The 25,751-nt window shown below is 44.1% G+C and overlaps 1 protein-coding gene across 2 annotated transcripts in view; it reads right to left on the reverse strand.

Annotated features, from left to right (window-relative positions):
* Positions 1 to 25,751, reverse strand: part of cnn1b (calponin 1, basic, smooth muscle, b) — a 100,219-nt gene that overhangs the window by 53,416 nt on the left and 21,052 nt on the right. For both annotated transcript variants that reach the window (XM_068021384.1, XM_068021381.1), the window contains exon 2: positions 9,199 to 9,410. In XM_068021384.1, the coding sequence (XP_067877485.1) occupies positions 9,199 to 9,285 (87 nt within the window). In that variant the 5' untranslated portion in view covers positions 9,286 to 9,410. The remainder of the gene's footprint in view (positions 1 to 9,198; positions 9,411 to 25,751) is intronic.

Below are 25,751 nucleotides of genomic sequence, written 5' to 3' on the forward strand. Positions count from 1 at the left end.
TAGTGTAGGGGTGAGCCCACACTGTTGGTGGGTGGAGTGGGGAGGCGGGGGGGGGGGGGGGGGGGGCTACAGGCGGAAGAAATGACTGAAAGTCGTCATCATCTACCCTCCCTCCTAAGGTTCACAATAATTTCCTTACCAAACTTTCTTCCCTTTGTAAGGATCAGAATGCTAGGTAGAGTAGACCATAGCATACAGGCAGGGCAGAGCATAGGATATGACATAGAATAGAAATGTACAGTATGGAAGGAGGCCTTTCGGCCCATCATGTCTGCACTTGCTGACAAGGAGCCATCTATCCTAATCTCACTTTCTGGCTCCTGGTCCGTAGCCTTGTAGCTTATGGCAATTAGATCATAAGAACTAGGAGCAGGAGTAGGCCGTCCGGCCCCTCGAGCCTGCTCCGCCATTCAATAAGATCATGGCTGATCTTTTCGTGGACTCAGATCCACTTACCCGCGCTCTCACCGTATCCCTTAATTCCTTTATTGTTCAAAAAGATATCTACCTTAGCTTTAAAAACGTTTACTGAAGAAGCCAACTACTTCACTGGGCAAGGAATTCCATAGATTAACAACCTTCTGGGTGAAGAAGTTCCTTCTTAATTCAGTCCTAAATCTGCTCCCTCTAATCTTGAGGCTATGCACTCTTGTCCTAGCTTCACCTGCCAGTGGAAACATCCTCTCTACTTGTATCTTATCTATTCCCTTCATAATTTTATATGTTTCTATAAGATCCCCCTCATTCTTCTGAATTCCAATGAATATAATCCCAATCTACTCAATCTCTCCTCATAAGCCAACCCCCTCAACTCCGGAATCAACCTAGTGAACCTCCTCTGCACCCTCTCCAGTGCCAGTACATCCTTTCTCAAGTAAGGAGACCAAAACTGCACACAGTACTCCAGGTGCGGCCTCACCAGTACCTTACACAGCTGCAACATACCCTCTCTGCTTTTAAACTCAATCCCTTTAGCAATGAAGGACAAAATTCCATTTGCCTTCCTAATTACTTGCTGTACCTGCAGACCAACCTTCTGCGATTCATGCACAAGGACATATCCAAGTACTTTTTAAATGTTATGAGAGTTTTTGCATCTACTCCCCTTCAATCCCTCTAAACTTCCTACCTTTTACTCTAAATCTATGCCTCCAGGTTACGGACCCTTCAACCAAAGGGAATAGGGCCTTCCTATCCACTCTATTTTATACACTTCAATCAGGTCTCCCCTCAGCCTTCTCTGTTCCAAAGAAAACAACACTAGCCTATCCAATCTTATCTTCTAACTAAAATTCTCCATCCAGGCAACATGCTCAGAAATCTCCTCTGTACCCTCTCTATTGCAATCACATCTTTTTTATAGTGTGGTGATCAGAACTGCCTGCATTACTCCAGCTGTGGCCTAGCCAGTGTTTTATACAGTTCCAGCATAACCTTCCAGCTCTTATATTCTATGCCTCAGCTACTAAAGGCAAGTATACCAAATGCCTTCTTGACTACCTGTCCAGCCACCTTCAGGGATCTGTGGACATGCACTTCAAGGTCCCTGTGTTCTTCTATACTTCTCAGTATCCTATCATTTATTGTGTATTGGATATATGTATAGACTGTAGCATTTGGGTGGAGTAGACCGTAACATATCAGTAGAATAGACCATTGCAGATGTCTTAAATATAACTTTCCAAGGTTCTCTCGATGTGGGAACTGCTCCTTTAGATTGAAAAATTGCACATGTCACTCCGCTATTATTGTCGGGTAATTTACTAGAGTCTAAAATTAAGAATGGAGTAACTGAAACCTTAAAAATTTTCAGCTGATCAGAGAGAGCTGGTATGCATTTATAAAGGGTAGGTCATGCCTAATGAACTGGTTTGAATTTTTTGAGGAGGTGACTAAAATACTCGACAGCGGAATGCTTATGGATGTTATTTAAATGGACTTCCAGAAGGCATTTAATAAAGTTCCTCAAAAGAGACTGTTAGCTAAAGTTAAAGCTCATGGATTTGAAGGCAAATTGTTGACCTGGTTAGGAAATTGGCTGAGTGGCAGGAGACAGAGAGTAGGGATAATGCATAGGTACTCTAATTGGAGGGATGTGATTAATGGTATCCAGCAAGGATTTGTGTTGGGTCCTCAACTATTCACCGTATTAACAACTTGGATGATAAGATAGAAAACCATATATCCAAGTTTACCAGTGACACAGATAGGTGAGGAGTTTTGTAGAGGTGTTCAAAATCATAAGGGGTCTAGACAGAGTAGATAGAGGGAAACTGTTCCCATTGGCAGAAGGGTCGAGAACCAGAGGACACTGATTTACACTGATTGGCAAAGGAACAATCTTTTTACGTAGCGAAATGGTTTCCTGTCATTCAATGCAACAAGTTCAGAATTCTTGCCCTTATTTACAAATCCCTCCAATGGCCTTGGCCCACCCAACATCAGCAGTCTTATAGAGTCATTTACAGCACAGAAGGAGGCCATTTGGCCCATCAAGTCCATGCTGGCTCTCCACAGAGCTATCCAGTCAGTCCCATTCCCCCACTCAATCCCTGTCACTCTGCAAGTCTATTTACTTCAAGTGGCCATCCAATTTCCTGTTGAAGTAATTGATTGTCTCTGCTTCTGCCACCCTTGTGGGCAGCAGGTTCCAGGCTATTACCACCCGTTGCGTAAAAAATTTCTTCCTCATATTCCCCCTGCATCTCTTGCCCAAGACCTTCAATCTGTGTCCCCTAGTCCTTGTACCATTAGTTAATGGGAACAGTTTTTCCTTGTCTAACTTATCTAAGCCTGTCATAATCTTGTTCAGGTCTGTTAAATCCTTTCTCCATCTCCTTTGTTTTAAGGAGAACAAGCCCAGCTTCTCCAACCTAACCTTGTGACTAAAATGCCCCATCCCTGGACCAATTCTAGTAAATCTCCTCTGCACTCTCTCAAGAACCCTCACATCCTACCTAAAGTGTGGTGACCAGAACCGGATGCAGTATTTCAGTTGGGGCCTAACCAGAGCTTTATAAAGCTTCAGCATAACTTCCCTGCTTTTGTGCTCAATGCCTGTATTTATGAAACCCAAGATCCCATCTGCTTTACTAACCACTCTCTCAATATGTCCTGCCACCTTCAAAGATCGATGCACATGCACCCCCAGGTCACTCTGTTCCTGCACACTCTTTAGAACTGTCCCATTAAGTATATATTGCCTCTCCCTATTCCTTCTGCCAAAATGCATCACCTCACACTTGTCAGTATTAAATTCCATCTGCCACCTGTATGTCCATTCTGCTGGCCTATCTATGTCCTGTTGCAGGCAGTTCATATCATCCTCACTGTTTGCCACACCTCCAAGTTTGGTGTTGTCAGCAAATTTTGAGTTTCTACTCTGTATTCCAAGATCCAACTCATTTATATATAAGCAAAAAAAAGCAGTGGTCCCAGCACTGATCCTTAGGGAACACCATCCTCCAGTCTGAAAAACAAGAATTCACTATGACTCTGTTTTCTCTCCTTAAGCCAATATTTTATCCAATTGGACTCCTACCCTGCGGCCTAACCCACAGCCTAATGTTTTCTAACTCTGCATTACTATTTCACTGTGTAAATCCTATCCTCTGGAACTTCCTCCCTAAACTGCCTGACTTTCTACATCTCTCCTTGCCTTTAAAAGCTTCCTCACCTTCAGGTGTTTTATTATTTATTTATTTAGAGATACAGCACTGAAACAAGCCCTTCGGCCCACCGAGTCTGTGCTGACCAACAACCATCCATTTATACTAATCCTACATTATCCCCATATTCTCTACCACATCCACACCGTTCTCCTACCACCTACCTACACTAGGGGCAATTTATAGTGGCCAATTTACCTATCAACCTGCAAGTCTTTGGCTGTGGGAGGAAACGGGAGCACCCGGCCGAAACCCACGCAGACACAGGGAGAACTTGGAAACTCCGCACAGGCAGTACCCAGAACTAAACCCGGGTTGCTGGAGCTGTGAGGCTGTGGTGCTAACCACTGCGCCACTGTGCCGCCCATACTTACATTAAAGGAATTATATAAATCCAAGTTATTGGGCATTGAATTGGAGCAACAGGTTGGGTAAGGCCAGGAATGGAGTTCCCTTAGCAGGGACTGGACACTGAGCACTGGGCATCGACTGGGCACTGGATGTGGTCTGGACACTCGGCAGGGCCCAGACACTTGATGTGGGCCGAACACTCGGCATGGGCTTGATACTGCGCAAGGCCTGGGGACTAGGCACAGGGCACTTATTACCGGCCAGACACTTGGCAGGAGAACAGGCTGGAGGGTCATGAAGGGGGCTGGACATGGATTGGAAGTGGGCTAGGGACGGCACAGTGGCGCAGTGGTTAGCACTGCAGCCTCACAGCTCCAGCGACCCGGGTTCAATTCTGGGTACTGCCTGTGTGGAGTTTGCAAGTTCTCCCTGTGTCTGCGTGGGTTTCCTCCGGGTGCTCCGGTTTCCTCCCACAAGCCAAAAGACTTGCAGGTTGGTAGGTAAATTGGCCATTATAAATTGCCTCTAGTATAGGTAGGTGGCCGGGAAATATAGGGACAGGTGAGGATGTGGTAGGAATATGGGATTAGTGTAGGATTAGTATAAATGGGTGGTTGATGGTCGGCACAGACTCGGTGGGCCGAAGGGCCTGTTTCAGTGCTGTATCTCTAAACAATAGTTGAGCATGGATATTGGTCAGGGAGGGGGCTGGACACAGGGCTGGACATGGTGATTAACGTGAGTAAAATGAGGAGAGATTACTTCACTCAAAGGGTTGTGAATCTTTGGAATTCTCTACCCAGAGGGTTGTGGATGCTCCATTGTTGAATGCATTTAAGGCTGGGATAGACAGATTTTTGGTCTCTCAGGGAATCAAGGGATATGGGGAGCGGGCAGGAAAGTAGAGTTGTGCCTACGATTAGCCAGCCCCAAAACAGCCTGAGTGAGTGTACAACAACAACTTTATATTCTGAGTCCGTTTGAACAAAGAACAAAGAAAATTACAGCACAGGAACAGGCCCTTCGGCCCTCCAAGCCTGTGCCGATCCAGATCCTCTATCTAAACATGTCGCCTATTTTCTAAGGGTCTGTATCTCTTTGCTTCCTGCCCATTCATGTATCTGTCTAGATACATTGACGTTATCGTGTTCGCATCTACCACCTCCGCTGGCAACGCGTTCCAGGCACCCACCACCCTCTGCGTAAAGAACTTTCCACGCATATCCCCCCTAAACTTTTCCCCTCTCACTTTGAACTCGTGACCCCTAGTATTTGAATCCCCCACTCTGGGAAAAAGCTTCTTGCTATCCACCCTGTCGATACCTCTCATGATTTTGTACACCTCAATCAGGTCCCCCCTCAACCTCCGCCTTTCTAATGAAAATAATCCTAATCTACTCAACCTCTCTTCATAGCTAGCGCCCTCCATACCAGGCAACATCCTGGTGAACCTCCTCTGCACCCTCTCCAAAGCATCCACATCCTTTTGGTAATGTGGCGACCAGAACTGCACGCAGTATTCCAAATGTGGCCGAACCAAAGTCCTAAACAACTGTAACATGACCTGCCAACTCTTGTACTCAATACCCCATCCGATGAAGGAAAGCATGCCGTATGCCTTCTTGACCACTCTATTGACCTGCGTTGCCACCTTCAGGGAACAATGGACCTGAACACCCAAATCTCTCTGTACATCAATTTTCCCCAGGACTTTTCCATTTACTGTATAGTTCACTCTTGAATTGGATCTTCCAAAATGCATCACCTCGCATTTGCCCTGATTGAACTCCATCTGCCATTTCTCTGCCCAACTCTCCAATCTATCTATATTCTGCTGTATTCTCTGACAGTCCCCTTCACTATCTGCTACTCCACCAATCTTAGTGTCGTCTGCAAACTTGCTAATCAGACCACCTATACTTTCCTCCAAATCATTTATGTATATCACAAACAACAGTGGTCCCAGCACGGATCCCTGTGGAACACCACTGGTCACACGTCTCCATTTTGAGAAACTCCCTTCCACTGCTACTCTCTGTCTCCTGTTGCCCAGCCAGTTCTTTATCCATCGAGCTAGTACACCCTGGATCCCATGCGACTTCACTTTCTCCATCAGCCTACCATGGGGAACCTTATCAAATGCCTTACTGAAGTCCATGTATATGACATCTACAGCCCTTCCCTCATCAATCAACTTTGTCACTTCCTCAAAGAATTCTATTAAGTTGGTAAGACATGACCTTCCCTGCACAAAACCATGTTGCCTATCACTGATAAGCCCATTTTCTTCCAAATGGGAATAGATCCTATCCCTCAGTATCTTCTCCAGCAGCTTCCCTACCACTGACGTCAGGCTCACCGGTCTATAATTACCTGGATTATCCCTGCTACCCTTCTTAAACAAGGGGACAACATTAGCAATTCTCCAGTCCTCCGGGACCTCACCCGTGTTTAAGGATGCTGCAAAGATATCTGTTAAGGCCCCAGCTATTTCCTCTCTCGCTTCCCTCAGTTACCTGGGATAGATCCCATCCGGACCTGGGGACTTGTCCACCTTAATGCCTTTTAGAATACCCAACACTTCCTCCCTCCTTATGCCGACTTGACCGAGAGTAATCAAACATCTGTCCCTAACCTCAACATCCATCATGTCCCTCTCCTCGGTGAATACCGATGCAAAGTACTCGTTTAGAATCTCACCCATTTTCTCTGACTCCACGCATAACTTTCCTCCTTTGTCCTTGAGTGGGCCAATCCTTTCTCTAGTTACCCTCTTGCTCCTTATATATGAATAAAAGGCTTTGGGATTTTCCTTAACCCTGTTTGCTAAAGATATTTCATGACCCCTTTTAGCCCTCTTAATTCCTCGTTTCAGATTGGTCCTACAATCCCGATATTCTTTCAAAGCTTCGTCTTTCTTCAGCCGCCTGGACCTTATGTATGCTTCCTTTTTCCTCTTAGCTAGTCTCACAATTTCACCTGTCATCCATGGTTCCCTCATCTTGCCATTTCTACCCCTCATTTTCACAGGAACATGTCTCTCCTGCACACTAATCAACCTCTCTTTAAAAGCCTCCCACATATCAAATGTGGATTTACCTTCAAACAGCTGCTCCCAATCTACATTTCCCAGCTCCTGCCGAATTTTGGTATAGTTGGCCTTCCCCCAATTTAGCACTCTTCCTTGAGGACCACTCTCGTCTTTGTCCATGAGTATTCTAAAACTTACAGAATTGTGATCACTATTCCCAAAGTAGTCCCCGACTGAAACTTCAACCACCTGGCCGGGCTCATTCCCCAACACCAGGTCCAGTATGGCCCCTTCCCGAGTTGGACTATTTACATACTGCTCTAGAAAACCCTCCTGGATGCTCCTTACAAATTCTGCTCCATCTAGACCTCTAACACTAAGTGAATCCCAGTCAATGTTGGGAAAATTAAAATCTCCTATCACCACCACCCTGTTGCTCCTACATCTTTCCATAATCTGTTTACATATTTGTACCTCTATCTCACGCTCACTGTTGGGAGGCCTGTAGTACAGCCCCAACATTGTTACCGCACCCTTCCTATTTCTGAGTTCTGCCCATATTGCCTCACAGCTCGAGTCCTGCATAGTGCCTTCCTTCAGCACAGCTGTGATATCCTCTTTGACCAGTAATGCAACTCCTCCACCCCTCCACAGTTCCGAAGAAGGGTCACTGACCCGAAACGTTAACTCTGCTTCTCTTTCCACAGATGCTGCCAGACCTGCTGAGTGAATCCAGCATTTCTTGTTTTTGTTTCCTCCACCCCTTTTACCTCCCTCTCTATCCCGCCTGAAGCATCGGTATCCTGGGATATTTAGTTGCCAATCATGCCCTTCCCTTAACCAAGTCTCAGTAATAGCAATAACATCATACTCCCAGGTACTAATCCAAGCCCTAAATTCATCTGCCTTACTTACTACACTTCTTGCATTAAAACAAATGCACCTCAGACCACCAGTCCCTTTGCTTTCATCATCTGCTCCCTGCCTACTCTTTCCCTTAGTCACGCTGACTTCATTATCTAGTTCCTTACAGGCTTTAGTTACTACCTCCTTACTGTCCACTGACCTCCTCATTTGGTTCCCATCCCCCTGCCACATTAGTTTAAACCCTCCCCAACAGCATTAGCAAAAGCACCCCCAAGGACATTGGTTCCAGTCCGGCCCAGGTGTAGACCGTCCAATTTGTAATAGTCGCACCTCCCCCAGAACCGGTCCCAATGTCCCAAAAATCTGAACCCCTCCCTCCTGCACCATCTCTCAAGCCACGCATTCATCCTGACTGTTCTTTCATTTCTACTCTGACTATCACGTGGCACTGGTAGCAATCCTGAGATTACTACCTCTGAGGTCCTACTTTTTAACTTGGCTCCCAACTCCCTAAATTCTGCTTGTAGGACCTCATCCCGTTTTTTACCTATATCATTGGTGCCTATGTGCACAACGACAACTGGCTGTTCACCCTCCCCCTTCAGAATGTTCTGCAGCCGATCTGAGACATCCCTGACCTGTGCACCTGGGAGGCAACATACCATTCGAGAGTCTCGTTTTCAACCACAGAACCGCCTATCTACTCCCCTTACAATCGAATCCCCTATGACTATAGCCCTTCCACTCTTTTTCCCACCCTTCTGAACAGCAGAGCCAGCCACAGTGCCATGAACCTGGCTACTGCTGCCTTCCCCTGGTGAGCCATCTCCCTCAACAGTATCCAAAACAGTATATCTGTTGTGGAGGGAGATGACCGCAGGGGACACCTGCGCTGCCTTCCTGCTCTTTCTCTGCCTTTTGGTCACCCATTCCCTTTCTCCCTCAGCAATCCTAATCTGCGGTGTGACCAATTCGCTAAACGTGCTATCCACTACCTCCTCAGCATCGCGGATGCTCCAAAGTGAGTCCATCCGCAGCTCCAGAGCCGCCATGCGGTCTAACAAGAGCTGCAGCTGGACACACTTCCTGCACGTGAAGGAGTCAGGGACATCAGCCGTGTCTCTGAGCTCCCACATTGAGCAAGAGGAGCATAACACGGGTCTGAGATCTCCTGCCATTTTTAATCTTAAGCTTAACTTAGTCTGAAACTTAGATAAATGAAAAAGGAACGAAAAGTTTTTACCAATCACACGATAAAAAACAAAGTAGAAAAAGCCTTACCTTATCTACACACCACCGAGTCCTTTTTTTTTGGTTAGAGGAGGAGGGCGGGTGGGAGACACTACCCGTGTAGTGTCTCGGGTTCATTTATGGGTTTCTTTATGGGTTTGAATTCTCAAACTTTTATTTCAAACAAGTCGCACAGAAATATTTTCTGAGATGGGATTTATTTTTCACTATTGAAATATAGAATAGAACTTCATCTTGTTTTCCTAAGGGATTTAAAGAGGGATAACTTTGAATTTTGATGTTAGAACAAAGAGAACAAAGAACAAAGATAATTACAGCACAGGAACAGGCCCTTCGGCCCTCCAAGCCTGCGCCGATCCAGATCCTCTCTCTAAACATGTCGCCTATTTTCTAAGGTTCTGTATCTCTTTTCTTCCTGCCCATTCATGTATCTGTCTAGATACATCTTAAAAGACTCCATCGTGCCCGCATCTACCACCTCCGCTGGCAATGCGTTCCAGGTGCCCACCACCCTCTGCGTAAAGAACTTTCCACGCATATCCCCCCTAAACTTTTCCCCTTTCACTTTGAACTCGTGTCCTCTAGTAATTGAAACCCCCACTCTGGGAAAAAGCCTCTTGCTATCCACCCTGTCTATACCTCTCATGATTTTGTACACCTCAATCAGGTCCCCCCTCAACCTCCGCCTTTCCAATGAAAATAATCCTAATCTGCTCAACCTCTCTTCATAGCTAGCGCCCTCCATACCAGGCAACATCCTGGTGAACCTCCTCTGCACCCTCTCCAAAGCATCCACATCCTTTTGATAATGTGGCGACCAGAACTGTACGCAGTATTCCAAATGTGGCCGAACCAAAGTCCTATACAACTGTAACATGACCTGCCAACTCTTGTACTCAATGCCCCGTCCGATGAAGGAAAGCATGCCGTATGCCTTCTTGACCACTCTATTTACCTGCGTTGCCACCTTCAGGGAACAGTGGACCTGAACACCCAAATCTCTCTGGACATCAATTTTCCCCAGGACTTTTCCATTTACTGTATAGTTCACTCTTGAATTGGATCTTCCAAAATGCATCACCTCGCATTTGCCCTGATTGAACTCCATCTGCCATTTCTCTGCCCAACTCTCCAATCTATCTATATTCTGCTGTATTCTCTGACAGTCCCCTTCACTATCTGCTACTCCACCAATCTTAGTGTCGTCTGCAAATTTGCTAATCAGTCCACCTATACTTTCCTCCAAATCATTAATGTATATCACAAACAACAGTGGTCCCAGCACGGATCCCTGTGGAACACCACTGGTCACACTTCTCCATTTTGAGAAACTCCCTTCTACTGCTACTCTCTGTCTCCTGTTGCCCAGCCAGTTCTTTATCCATCTAGCTAGTACACCTTGGACCCCAAGCGCCTTCACTTTCTCCATCAGCCTGCCATGGGGAACCTTATCAAACGCCTTACTGAAGTCCATGTATATGACATCGACAGCCCTTCCGTCATCAATCAACTTTGTCACTTCCTCAAAGAATTCTATTAAGTTGGTAAGACATGACCTTCCCTGCACAAAACCATGTTGCCTATCACTGATGAGCCCATTTTCTTCCAAATGGGAATAGATCCTATCCCTCAGTATCTTCTCCAGCAGCTTCCCTACCACTGACGTCAGGCTCACCGGTCTATAATTACCTGGATTATCCCTGCTACCCTTCTTAAACAAGGGGACAACATTAGCAATTCTCCAGTCCTCCGGGACCTCACCCGTGTTTAAGGATGCTGCAAAGATATCTGTTAAGGCCCCAGCTATTTCCTCTCTCGCTTCCCTCAGTAACCTGGGATAGATCCCATCTGGACCTGGGGACTTGTCCACCTTAATGCCCTTTAGAATACCCAACACTTCCTCCCTCCTTATGCCGACTTGACCTAGAGTAATCAAACATCTGTTCCTAACCTCAACATCCGTCATGTCCCTCTCCTCGGTGAATACCGATGCAAAGTACTCGTTTAGAATCTCACCCATTTTCTCTGAGTCCAAGCATAACATTCCTCCTTTGTCCTTTAGTGGGCCAATCCTTTCTCTAGTTACCCTCTTGATTAGGTGTTCTTTTTGTTAGTCACATTAAGCTACTTCTCTATTTCAATTAAAATATTTCTTCTGAACTAATGTTGACAATTAAGGGTATTTTTATTAATGTAAAACTGCACAATTAACATAAAAGCAAAATACTGCGGATGCTGGAAATCTGAAATAAAAACAAGAAATGCTGGAATCACTCAGCAGGTCTGGCAGCATCTGTGGAAAGAGAAGCAGAGTTAACGTTTCGGGTCAGTGACCCTTCTTCGGAACTGGAAGGGTCCTCTGCCTCAGCAGCTCTTATCAAAGTCACAAAAAACTACCTTGTCCACATCCTTCTCGACCTGTCTGCAGCCTTTGACACAGTTGACTACACCATCCTCCTCTAATTCTCCCCACTGTGTTATGACAGTGCTTCTATATTTTTGTGAAGTATTTTTTTTGACGACTCATGTATTTTAGAATTATTTTATTTGGGAAAATTGAAAAGGATTCCATAGATTTTTTTCACTGGGGTAATTGAAAGGACACTGAGAGGTCTTGTTTGAAAATAACATTTACTGGCAGTGACCTGTCTTCAGATAAATACCCAGCAGGGGCTTTTTGACTTGAGGGAGATGTTCACAGACAAGTGAAAGGTCAAGATTTATAGGGGTCAGCAGGCTTGACTCTTGAGATATTGTTTTGGTTTTGCTTTGGACAGTGTGTTGGGGTGTGAACTGTTTTGAAGGCAGGTGGAGAAAACCAGCCAAGACAGCAGTCACCATCAGCACCCTCTTCCATCTCTTTGAGAACTTCCTGAGAATCAAGTGTAAGAAATAGAGAAACTGATACTGCATTTTTCCTGAAAAGCCTGCCAAACTGATTTTTAACGTCGCCTGAAAAGAATGGTTCTAGAAAGATCCCAGTGACAGCCGTATTTGGGATGCCAAACCAAAAAGGAATTACTGACATCTTTCCATATCTTTTTTTTTCTTCAGGAATTAGCAAATATTTGGCAAATATTCTTCTTTGTCTTTTTTTTGTAACAGAGCTCCAAAGAGAAAATCTTTATTTTTTGGTTAACTGGAGTGTGTGCGTGTACGTTTGTGAGGGGCTAAGGTTAAAAGGGAACTTTCATATTTCAATTTGTGTGTTAATGCTTTGCTTAAGTCTTGTTTAATAATAAACTGATAATTTTGTTGTTTATTAAAGAAACCTAGTTGGTGTATGTGATTCTGGGGTAGAATATATGATTGACCACATCGGTAACTGGGTAAACATTTAAATATATGTTGTGACCTGAACAAAGATCAAAGAACAGTACAGCACAGGAACAGGCCATTCGGCCCTCCAAGCCTGCGCCGATCTTGATGCCTGTCTAAACTGAAACCTTCTGCACTTCCGGGGTCCATATCCCTCTATTCCCATCCTATTCATGTATTTGTCAAGATGCCTCTTAAACGTCGCTATCGTACCTGCTTTCACCACCTCCCCCGGCAGCAAGTTCCAGGCACTCACCTTTGTGTAAAAAACTTGCCTCGCACATCCCCTCTAAACTTTGCCCCTCGCACCTTAAACCTATGTCCCCCAGTAACTGACTCTTCCACCCTGGGAAAAAGCTTCTGACTATCCACTCTGTCCATGCCACACATAACTTTGTAAACCTCGATCATGTCGCCCCTCCACCTCCGTCGTTCCGGTGAAAACAATCCGGGTTTATCCAACCTCTCCTCATAGCTAATACCCTCCAGACCATGCAACATCCTGGTAAACCTCTTCTGTACCCTCTCCAAAGCCTCCACATCCTTCTGGTAGTGTGGCGACCAGAATTGCACGCAATATTCCAAGTGTGGCCTAACTAAGGTTCTGTACAGCTGCAGCATGACTTGCCAATTTTTATACTCTATGCCCCGACCGATGAAGGCAAGCATGCCGTATGCCTTCTTGACTACCTTATCCACCTGCGTTGCCACTTTCAGTGACCTGTGGACCTGTACGCCCAGATCTCTCTGCCTGTCAATACTCCTAAGGGTTCTGCCATTTACTGTATACTTCCCACATATTAGACCTTTCAAAATGCATTACCTCACATTTGTCCGGATTAAATCCATCTGCCATTTCTCCGCCCAAGTCTCCAACCAATCTATATCCTGCTGTATCCTCTGACAATCCTCAACACTATCTGCAACTCCACCAACCTTTGTGTCTTCCGCAAACTTACTAATCAGACCAGCTACATTTTCCTCCAAATCATTTATATATACTACAAACAGCAAAGGTCCCAGCACCGATCCCAGCGGAACACCACTAGTCACATTCCTCCATTCAGAAAAACACCCATCCACTGCTACCCTCTGTCTTCTGTGACCGAGCCAGTTCTGTATCCATCTTGCCAGCTCACCTCTGATCCCGTGTGACTTCACCTTTTGTACCAGTCTGCCATGAGGGACCTTGTCAAAGGCTTTACTGAAGTCCATGTAGACAACATCCACTACCCTTCCTTCATCAATCATCTTCGTCACTTCCTCAAAAAACTCAATCAAATTAGTAAGACACGACCTCCCCTTCACAAAACCATGCTGCCTCTCGCTAATAAGTTCATTTGTTTCCAAATGGGAGTAAATCCTGTCCCAAAGAATCCTCTCCAACTGAGTGGGACAGCCCTCATCTGCTTCCAATCTTCTCTATCAAATCGTAGCCAAAGTATCACTTATAAAGGCTTCTCTCCTCACATCCGCACAGTTACCTCTGGAGTCCCCCAAGGATATATTCTTGGCCCCCTACTATTTCTCATCTCAGTGCTGCCCCTCAGCAACATCATCTGAAAGCACAGCATTTTAAAATGTACACTGACGTCACCCAGCTCTCCCTCACCACTACCTCTCTTGACTCCTTTCTCGATTGTTGACATCCAGTACTGGATGAGCAGAAATTTCCTCCAATTAGATATTGGAAAGACCGAAGCCATTGGCTTCAGTCCCCGCTCCAAACTCCGCACGCCATACCTGTTCCTGGCAACTGTCTGAGACTAAACCAGACTGTTCGCAACATTGGTGTCATTTTTGACCTCGAAATGAGCTTCCGACCACATATCCACACTACCACTAAGACTACCTATTTCCACCTTGGTAACATCACACGATTTTGCCCTGCCTCAGCTCATCTGCTGCTGAATCCCTCATTCATGCCTTCGTTACCTCCAGATTTGACTATTCCAATGCACCCCTGGCTGGTCTCCCACATTCTACCTCCATAACTTTAGGTCATCCAAAACTCTGTTGCCCGTGTCCTTCCTTGCACCAAGTCCCATTCACCTGTCAGCCCTGTGGTTGCTGAACTACATTGGTTCCTCGTTAAGCAATGCCTCAGTTTAAAAATTCTCATCCTTATTTTCAAATCCATGCCCTCATCCCTTCCTATCTCTGTAATCTTCTCCAGCCCACAACACTCCAAGATATCTGCGCTCATCTAATTCTGACCATTTGAGCGCCCCGAATTTAATTGCCCCACCGTTGGTGGCTGTGCCTTCAGCTGTCTAGGCCCTAAGCTCTGAATTCCCTTCTAAACCTCTCCGTCTCTTTATCTCCTTCTTTCTTTAAGAAGTTCGTTTAAATCTATGTCTTTGACCAAGCTTGTGGTATCTGCTTCAATATCACCTAATGTCGTTCGGTATCTCATTTTGCTTTATAAGTCTCCTCAGAATTGCCATGGGATGTTATATTTATACAGTGCCTTTAATATAATGTGTTTTTGTTGTTCATCATCTCTCTCTCTGGGCTTTTCTTGCCAGTCATAAATCCTGGGAACCCAATCAATGCTCAGAAATCCCGAGACTGCATTCATAGTGCTTCTTCCCAGGACCCATCCTCTATACCATAAGACTATCCTACGCTTCTAGATCCCAGGACCCTTCTCTCAGTGATCCCACATTGCCCAGACTAGACGCCGTGTCCTCTTCACCCCGACATCCTTCTCTCTGTGCTCTCAAATGCCCCCTTCAAAGTACTGTTAGACTACTGGGTCTCTTCTCAGAATACAGGACCACCTTAATGCTGATCAGTAGTGCCTTTGATAATATGATCTGTCTTAACACCCTTGTTCTTAGAACTTGGCACAATACTACAAGAGACCTCGATTTTGAAATTTTCATTTCTGTTTGCAAATCCCTCCATGGCCTTGCCCTTTCCTATCTCCCTAATCTTCTCCAACCCCACAAACTTCCACGATCTCTTGCGCTCTCCAATTTCCATCTCTCCTCCATCGGCGGCCATGCCTTCAGCTGGCTAGGTCCCTCCCTAAAGCTCTCCACCTCCAAGATGCTCCTTAAAACCTATCTCTTTCACCAAGTTTTGGTTATTTGTCCTAATACCACCTTCTCTGGCTCAGCTCCACTTTTTGACTGATTATACCTCTGTAAAGTGCCTCTGGAAATTTTTCTTGCTCAAAGATGTTGTATAAATATATGATGTACTCATTTCAGGTGGAGAACCATGGTTAGAAGCTGTTGATTATTGAGTGACGGTACTATTGATGCTGTACTATCGATTGCCAGATGAAAAACTGTTCTCTGGGAGAGTTTGATTATTTTATAAACATTCCTGGTTCATTAATGAATGGGACAATTCACAGAGTACCAGACTACCCAGTAACAGACGCTTGGTGGCACAGCAGATACTTGTAAGCCAAGAATTGTTTGCGCTGCTGTGGATCTGAAGGTTACAGGTTTGTGCACTTTGCAGAATTATGGCTTTGAACCTTTTTTTTTATCCATTCCTGGGATGTGGGCATCGCTGGCTAGGCTAGCATTTATTTCCCATCCCTAACTGCCCTTGAGAAGGTGCTGGTGAGCTGCCTGCTTGAACCGCTGCAGTCTGTGTGGGGTAGGTACACCTACAGTGCTGTTGGAAGGGAGTTCCAGGACTTTGACCCAGCGACAGTGAAGGAACGGCGATATAGTTCCAAATCAGGATGATGTGTGACTTGGGGGGGAACTTTCAGGTGGAGGTGTTCCCATGTATCTGTTGCCCTTGTCCTTCCTGGTGGTAGAGGTTACGAGTTTGGAAGGTGCCGTCTAAGGAGCCTTGGTGCGCTGCTGCAGTGCATCTTGTAGATGGTACACACTGCTGCCACTGTGCTTTGGTGGTGGAGGGAGTGAATGTTTGTAGATGGGGTGCCAATCAAGTGGCCTGTTTTGTCCTGGATGGTGTTGAGCTTCTTGAGTGTTGAAGCTGCATCCATCCAGGCAAGTAGAGAGTATTCCATTACACTCCTGACTTGTGTCTTGTAGATGGTGGACAGGCTTTGGCGAGTCAGGTGAGTTACTCACCCCAGGATTCCTAGCCTCTGACCTGCTCTTGTAGCCACGGTATTTATGTGGCTACTCCAGTTCAGTTTTTGGTCAATGGTAACCCCCAGGATGTTGATAGTGGGGCATTCAGCAATTATAATGCCATTGAATGTCAAGGGGAGATGGTTAGATTCTCTCTTGTTGGAGATGGTCATTGCCTGACACTTGTGTGGTGCGAATGTTACTTGCCACTTAACAGCCCAAGCCTGGATATTGTCCAGTTTTTGCTGCATTTCTACACGGAATGCTTCAGTATCTGAGGAGTCACAGATGGTGCTGAACATTGTGCAATCATCAGAAAACATCCCCATTTCTGACCTTATGATTGAAGGAAGGTTATTGATGAAGCAGCTGAAGATGGTCGGGCCTAGGACACTACCCTGAGGAACTCCTGCAGTGATGTCCTGGAGCTGAGATGATTGACCTCCAACAACCACAACCATCTTCCTTTGCACTAGGTTTGACTCCAACCAGCGGAGAGTTTTCCCCCTGATTCCCATTGACTCCTGTTTTGCTCGGGCTCCTTGATGCCATACTTGGTCAAATGCTGCCTTGATGCCAAGGGCAGTCACTCTCACCTCACCTCTTGAGTTCAGCTCTTTTGTCCTTTTTTGAACCAAGGCTGTAATGAGGTCAGGAGCTGAGTGGCCCTGGTAGAACCCAAACTGAGTGTCCGTGAGTGCTAAGCGAGTGCCGCTTGATAGCACTGTCTACGACAACTTCCATCACTTTACTGATGGTTGAGAGTAGACTGATGGGGCGGTAATTGGCCGGGTTGGACTTGTCCTGCTTTTTGTGTCCAGGATATAGATGGGCAATTTTCCACATTGCTGGGTAGATGCCAGTGTTGTAGCTGTACTGGAACAGCTTGGCTCGGGGCACGGTGAGTGCTGGAGCACAGGTCTTCAGTACTATTGCTGGATTGTTGTCAGGGCCTATAGCCTTTGCAGTATCTATGCTTTCAGTCGTTTCTTGATATCACGTGGAGAGATAACCTCATGTCAGGAATTCTGCTTAAGATTTGGGAATTGGGAGAAAGTATGTATGGATGGGGATATTGGGAGAATCCATATGGTTTTTTCAGCCCCTTCCACGTGAACAAAGAGCTCTGGAGAAAAAAAACCAAAGTCAAACAGTGTCCTTAGAGGGGGAGGCAAGGTGATGAAAGTGCTGTGAATGTTGTCAACTGCTGATTTTCAAACCTTCAAAGATCTATTGTGAATATTCATACTCCTTCTGACCAGACCCACTGTCCCAAACAGTGTCAGTTATCAAAGAACCCACCGTTATCGAAGAAAATGAGTTTCATAATATAGTGCAATGTGTTAGTGTGATTCCATCATGGACCCACAAAGTGTGGGTAGAGATACCTTCTTTGAAAAGGTTTAAGAATCTGCACCTTCCCTCAGTTCAGTTCCATTCTGTCATTGATGCTGTTACCGTATTTGGTCAGTGTTTAAAAGGTTCCCTATGGTATTTTCTCTGACACGTTTCCTAAAGTAGGAGGAATTATGCTTCTGTTTATAATTCCTTTCAGCTTCCAGTGCTTCACATGTCATTTGCTAAACATTCGACCTTTAATGTGACGAATTGGTTAAAACTTCAGAATGAAAGCTCACTTATATCCACTAGGAGCCCAGCAGCTGCCCAACACAGCACACCAGGCATGCTGGAAGTAGCCTTTTCAAACAATTCAATGCCCATTCTAGGCCACTGTCAAAACTGCTGCGAACCATTCAAAGAAACAAAGCAACATCTCTTCATATATCTCTTCAATAATTGTTCACTTAACCATCCTAATGTATCTAAAGCAATAGCAGACTGAACCAGATTCTGATTTAAATAAATTTATTCAATCAATCAGTTCACAGAATTTCAGTACAAAAGGCAGTAACAGCAGGACCTTTTACTGTAGTATACAATGCATAATGCTTTCTAAAATGGGGCATGTAGCACCAGGTTTATTTTAATATCTAAATCCTTTCATAACGAGGGCAGGAACTTTGGAAATCCTACCATAATTGCTGGAGAAGAGGCTTGTAGCTGGGGCAAGTGTCGGACCCAGCAAGTACACAATTCCTTTTGGAATGCATCTGGAACATTAACATGAACCCCACCATTCAACAGGATTAACTACAAATTCAAACTCATCCCATCGTGAAGCCATTGGCATGGGGCTTAGCTACAGGAGCAAGGCAAATGCAGATTAAGAAGCTGCTGGTATTGTACAGGTGCTGGTCTTCCCATCTCCCCGATCACAGGATAGAAAATACTGTCCTCAAGGGGACAGCTAGTGAATTTCCAGGTATCAGGAATTTAAAGAAGATGGGTTGTTTTCTTCGTTGAAGAGAAGTATTTGAGATGATATCATTGAGGTATTTTAACAAAGCAGTTGTGTAAGCTGCCCAGATATAGTGCAGAGAACATAAATTAAAAGTGAGCAAGCTAGAAGGAGGGAGGTGAAAGGAACTTTCTCTACAAAGGACAGTTGCCACTGGCAGCACCCAGCAATTATGTGGTAGGTGAAAATTACTTTGGTCTGTGCAGCAGTGGAAACTCCAACTTAGATTTACCATGTAGGGTTAGAGTTAGAAACAGCAATGAGGCAAGAAACAGAGTGTTTCAGTGGTGTTGATCAGGGCACTGGGAAAACTCCCTGCTTAAAGACAAGGATGAGAATTTAAATTTTTATGCCAGTGTAGGTCAAAGGGTGTTGGGTGAGTGGAATTGGATTTATGCAGCAAGTTGAAGTTTATGCAAGTTGGAGGAAAGCATTCAGGTAGTCTTGTCTGGAGGTAATGAACACACAAATATGGGATTTGGCAGCAAAGAGGAAGAGATAATGTGAGTTGTAAAAGTAGTCTTTGTGTCACACGAGTTTTGTTTTTTTATTTGAAAACTTAGAATTCTGTGTGTTTTTAAAGACAGAAAAAAAGGATTTTCTGTGAACACTGAATGCTGAAACTTGGTGTTGAAACTGAGTGGGACAAACTGCAAGGGAAATGACAGGTCACATGACTTGATTGTTAGAATTTCAGTTTCACTTCTGCATTGTAAAAGATCTGTAAGCTGGACAGGCAGGAGACAGAACAAATTGGCTGGGACTTGTTTACAGACCAGAAAATACTTACTCTCTGTAAGAAGGCTTGCTTCTTTTGTAAAAAGAAATTCTACATTTGAGGTAGTGGCTGTGGTCTGCCTGGAGTGAGAAAAGACCTCTGGAGAGGGAAAAACCCAGAGAAAGAGCAGCTGCTGCTCTCTGCGGAGAAAGGCTCATTTGTTGAGAGGAAGCCCTGCATTTTTAAAAGTAGCAGTTTCCTATTGCCTCCAATCTTTGAAAGATCTCTGCCTCTGGAGTGATTCCTGTTGCCCCTTATGTTTTGGGAGATCCTGAAAGCTCAAGAAAGCTTCTATTGCTAGACTGCTATTTCAAAACCCAAGTAGACCTGTTGCTACACTCTTTGATGAAAGATGTGTATGATGCCTGCTGCAGACGATGTGCTGTGAATGCCTACCCATCAACCTCGCCTGGAGAGACTTCGAGTGGCATCTGACTATTCAAATCTGTGACACCTCAAAGGCCCGGAAATATCCTACCAGAACGTTACAACACAGTTATTTTTTTATTCCTAAGAAACAGTTGTAAAGAGAAAAGCCGTTTTCCTCGGTTAACTGGTTTTTGAATGTATGTGTGTGTGCATGAAGGTTAGGAAGAATAAGGAGTCAGAACATCTTTTCACATATAGATTTATCTCATTAGTGTTTAAGATTTAGTTTAAGGTTAATCAGAAGAAAGAAATTAAGAGTATGAGAGGAAGCTAGCTAGAAATGTAAAAACAGATAGCAAGAGTTTCTACAGTGTCATGCAGGCCCCCACCTGCCAAGAATGAGGCACATTAATTTCGACACATGGACATTAAATTTCAAATTGTTGCTGGGAAGAAGAAAAGGCCTGCGACAAGGGGTTGCCAGGCCCATGGCTGGAAAGACATTTTTGCATATTAACAGACAGTGCTTGTAGACAAAGAAGCTATTCCCTGCTCCAATGCAATCCACAAACAGATGTGGTCAGACCAGTTAGTCACATGACTGACTGGCTCACCACAGCCTCTCCTGTCTGCTCCCATCTCTTTCTCACAGAACCCCAAAACCCACTGAAGACACATGAACCCCAAGAGAGAAAAGTCTCCTACAGTGAACAAGGTTTAAGAAGAATACCGGGCCCCAACGAAAAGTAAGATCTATCTACAATCAAGGACTCTACAGTGAGCTCTAAGACTCGTAACAAAAACTCTTCAGATATTGCCTCAAACTTTTCCACTTTATTTCTTCTGCTCTTTTCTGTCCCTATTTGCATGTGTGTATCACGTATGCATGTTAGTGTGGGCGCATCCTATATAGGTGTTAACAGAATTAGAGCTTATGTTTAATAAATTTCAATCTTTCTTCTTTAAACCTAAGATGACCTGTTTGTGCTGGTTTCTTTGCCTTATAATTGGAAAGTGGTGAACAAGGATTCACCAAGGGGGAGCTAAAAACACAATGTGTTTAAAATTTAAACCCTGTTACAGTAAAACCAGGTAAAGGCTGAAAGGGAACCCTAGACCTCTTTCTCACCAGGTCGTAACAATAGGTTTTTAAAAAAGAGTGAGCAAAGTGAGTGTTGGTTCTCGAGAGTGAGAATGGGGAGTTAGTAATAGATACTAAGGAAATGGTGGATGAAATGAGAAATGTTTTGCTTCTGGCTTCACTATAGAGGACACAAGAAAATTCAAATAATAGCTGTGGAAGAGAGGAACTTGGTGAAATTACAATCACCAAGGAAGGTACTAAGCAAACAGATGGAGCTGCGGACCGACAAGTCCCTAGGTCCTGATGGCCTTCATCCTAGGGTTTTAAAAAAGGTGGCTAATGAGGTAGTAGATGTGTTGGTGTTAATTTTTCAAAATTTGCTAGATTCTGGAAAGATTCCATCAGACAGGAAAATAGCAAATACAACTCCTCTATTTAAGAAGTGGGGGAGGCAGGGGAGACAGAAAACAGGTAACTATAGGCCAGTTAGCTTGACGTCTGTCATGGGGAAGGTGTTAGAATCGATCATTAAGGAGGCTATAGCTGGGCACTTAGAAAAACTCAAGGTAATTGGGAATAGTCAGCATGGTTTTGTGAAAGGGAAATCATGTTTAACCAATTTATTGGAGTTCTTTGAAGGAGTAACATGTGCTGTGGATAAAGGGGAGCATGTTGACGTACTGTACTTGGATTTTCAGAAGGCATTTGACAAGATGCCACATAAAAGGTTATTGCGCAAAATAGGAGCTCATGGTGTAGGGGGCAACATATTAGCATGGATAGAAGATTGGCTGGCTGGCAGAAAACAAAGTATGCATAAATGGGTCCTTTTCTGATTGGCAGGATGTGAGGCAGGAGTCCCACAGGGGTCTGTGCTGCGGCCTCAACGTTTTACAATTTATATCAATGACTTAGATGAGGGGAGCGATGGCTTGGTAGCTAAATTTGCAGATGGCACAAAGATAGGTAGGAAGGTATGTTCTGAGGAGGACATAAGGAGGTTGCAGACCGATATAGATAGGTTGAGTGGGTGGGCAAAAATCTGGTAGATGGAGTATAATGTGGGAAAATGTGAAGTTATTCACTTTGGCAGGAAGAATAAAAAAGCAGAGTATTATTTAAACGGAGAACAACTGCAGAATTCTGAGGTGCAGAGGGATCTAGGTGTTCCAGTGTGAGTCACAAAAAGTTCGTATGCAGGTACAGCAAGTCATTAATAAGGTTAATGGAATGCTTTCCTTTATTACGAGAGGAATTGAAAATAAAAGTAAGGATACGATGCTTCAGTTAAACAGGACATTGGTGAGACCACATCTCGAATACTGTGTGCAGGTTTGGTCTCCTTATTTAAGGAAGGATGTAAATGGATTGGAAGCGGTTCAGAGGAGGTTTACTAGATTAATACCTGAGGAAAGGTTGGACAGACTGGGCTTATTTTCACTGGAGTATAGAAGAGTGAGGGGAGAGTTAATTGAAGTATATAAGATCCTGAACGGTCTTGACAAGGTGGATGTGGAAAGAATGTTTCCTCTTGTGGGTGAGTCCAGAACTAGGGGGCACTGTTTTAAAATTAGAGGTCGCCTTTTTAGGACAGAGGAGATTTTTTCTCTCTCAGAGTGTTGTGCGACTTTGGAACTCTGCCTCAGAAGGTGGTGTAGGTGGGGTCATTGAACATTTTTAAGGCGGTTGTAGATAGATTCTTGTTAGGCAAGGGAATCAAAGGTTATCAAAGTAGATGAGAGTGTGGAATTCGAGACATAAACAGATCAGCCATGATCTTATTGAATGGTGATGCAGGCTCAAGGCGCCGAATGACCTATTTCTGCTCCTGATTCTTATGTTCGTATGTATGTATGTTCGTATGGGACAAACAGAGTGTTTAATTTGGCTATTTTCTGGTAGGTGGAAAACTTTACTAATTTGCTGTGTCCTGTGGAGTAGTGGGACTGAATTAACAGTGCATTACTCCCGCCATGGTCATAACATTTGTGGCTTGGAGGGTATGGAGCCTGAAATTAAGCTTAGGGCCAAGACTGGGAACAGTCTGGTTGACCAGGGAGATGGATGGATATTAACAATGGCTTTGGTCTTTCAAACATTGAGTTGGAGGAAGTAATAATTCAACCAAGACCAAATGTTGGACAGTCAACAACACAGAGGCAGCAGGATGGCGGCAAGCTAGAGCTGGGTGTTGCCAGCATACATGTGGAAGCTGAGCCTATGTTTGTGGATAATATTACTGAAGGGTAGCATGTAGAAGAGTAGGGGCCAAAGTTAGATCTGTGGGACACTCCATAAGGCATGATGTGTGAGGAGTGAAGAGAATCCATTGCTGAAGATGTGCTGACTACATTCAGATAGGTAGGAACAGAATCATGCGAGGGAGGCTCCATGAAGTTGAATGACAAGAAAGTTACTAGAAGAGAGTGGCAAAACAAATAGGGCACGGAAGCGTAAAATAACAGGAGGGTGAAATTCAGCATTGGCCTCGTGAATAAGTCGGCCATTATGTTTCCTTTTCACAATTGCATGCAGTGCTTCCCTGATAACAGTTACAGAGGAGGCTGTTTGTGACTTTGGTTAGGGCAGTTTGGGGCCTGTAAAAAAAGGTAGAAGCCAAATTGGGGGATTGAGACTGCGAGTTACAGCTGAGATGGGTATAGAACTTAGAGGTGATAGAATGCTAGGACCTTGGAGACGGAAGAGACACCACGTGGTAATCAGTGAGGATGAATGTGTTGAGGATGAATTTTTTGGGAGAAGGGTTAATGTGAAGGGAGATTTAGAAAGTTAACGAGAGGCAATAGTGCAGGGTAGCGATATGGGTAATGATAACCAGAGTGTGACACAAAGAGACAGCGTACAAAGGTAAGAGTGCACCAGAAAATAGGGTCAGACTAAGGAAAAATGGCAAAAACATAGAATTAAAGGCTCTTTATCTGAAAGCACGCAGCATTCATAACAAGATGGATGAATTGATAGCGCAAATAGAAATAAATGGGTATGATATGATAGCCATTACAGAGATGTGGTTGCAGAGTGACCAAGGCTGGGAACTGAATATTCAAGGGTATTTGATATTTCGGAAGGATAGGAAGGAAAAGGAGGTGGGGTAGCTCTGTTAATCAAGGATGAGATCAAGTGTGAAATGACCTTGGCTTGGAAGATCAATATGTAGAATCAGTTTGGGTGGAGATAGGAAACAGCAAGGGAAATAAATTACTGGTTTGAGTAGTTTATAGGCCACCTAACAGTAGCCACACTGTAGGACAGAGTATAAATCAGGAAATAATGGGGGCCTGAAAGAAAGGTATTGCAATAATCGTGGGCAATTTTAATCTTCATATTGATTGGACAAAGTAAATTGGCAAAGGTAGCCTTGGGGATGAGTTCATGGAGTGTATTCGGGACAGTTTCTTAGAACAGTACAATCTGGAACCAACAGGGAACAGGCTATTTTAGACATGGTGATGTGTAGTGAAATGGGATTAATTAATGATCTCATAGTAAAAGATCCTCTAGGCAAGAGTGATCATAACATGATGAATTTCACATTCAGTTTGAGGCTGAGAAACTTGGGTCAGAAACTAGTGACAAACTTAAAATAAGGGCAATTACAAAGGTATGAAGACAGAATTGGCTACAATGGACTGGGAAAATAGGTTAAAGATAACATGGTAAATAAGCAGTGGCAGACATTTAAGGAGATATTTCATAACTCTCAACAAAGATATATACCATTGAGAACGAAAGACTCTATAAGAAGGATGTACCAACCGTGGCTAATGAAGTTAAGGATGGTATTGAATTGAAAGAAAAGGCATACAATACTGTATGCCAGAAGATTGGGAAAAATTAGAATGAGAGTAAACTAGCAAGAAATATAAAAACAGACAGTAAGAGCTTCTACAATTATATAAAAAGGAAGAGAGTAGCTAAAGTAAACTTTGGACCATTAGAGGACGAGACTGGGAAATTAATAATGGGAAACAAGGAAATGGCAGAGACTACAAGTATTTTGTATCTGTCTTCACAGTAGAAGACACAGAAAAAATCCCAAGAATAGTGGAAAATCAAAGGGCAAAAGGGAAGAACTTAAAACATTCACAATCACTAGGAAAACTAATGGGACTAAAGGCTGACAAGTCCTCATGACCTGATGGCCTGCATCCTAAAGTCTTAAAAGAAGTAGCTGCAGAGTTAGTGGTTGCTTTAGTGCATTGGTTGTAATCTTCCAAAATTCCCTATATTCTTGAAAGGTCCCAGTAGATTGCAAAACTGCAAATATAACACTTCTATTCAAGAAAGCTGGGCGATAGAAAGCAGGAAACTGTAGCCTGTCATTGGGAAAATGCTGTAATGCATTATTAAAGAAGTAGTAGCAGGACATTTAGAAAGTCATCATACAATCAAGCAGTCAACATGGTTTTGTGAAAAGGAAATAGTGTTTGACAAATTTATTAGACTTCTTTGAGGATGTAACAAGCAGGATGGATAAAGCGGAACCAGTAGATGTAGTGTATTTGGATTTCCAAAAGACATTTGATAAGGTGCCACATGAAAGGTTACTTCACAAGCTAAGAGCTCATGGTGTTGGGTGTAATATAT

The sequence above is a fragment of the Heterodontus francisci genome, chromosome 43 (assembly GCF_036365525.1).
Source record: "Heterodontus francisci isolate sHetFra1 chromosome 43, sHetFra1.hap1, whole genome shotgun sequence".
Taxonomy (NCBI): domain Eukaryota; kingdom Metazoa; phylum Chordata; class Chondrichthyes; order Heterodontiformes; family Heterodontidae; genus Heterodontus; species Heterodontus francisci.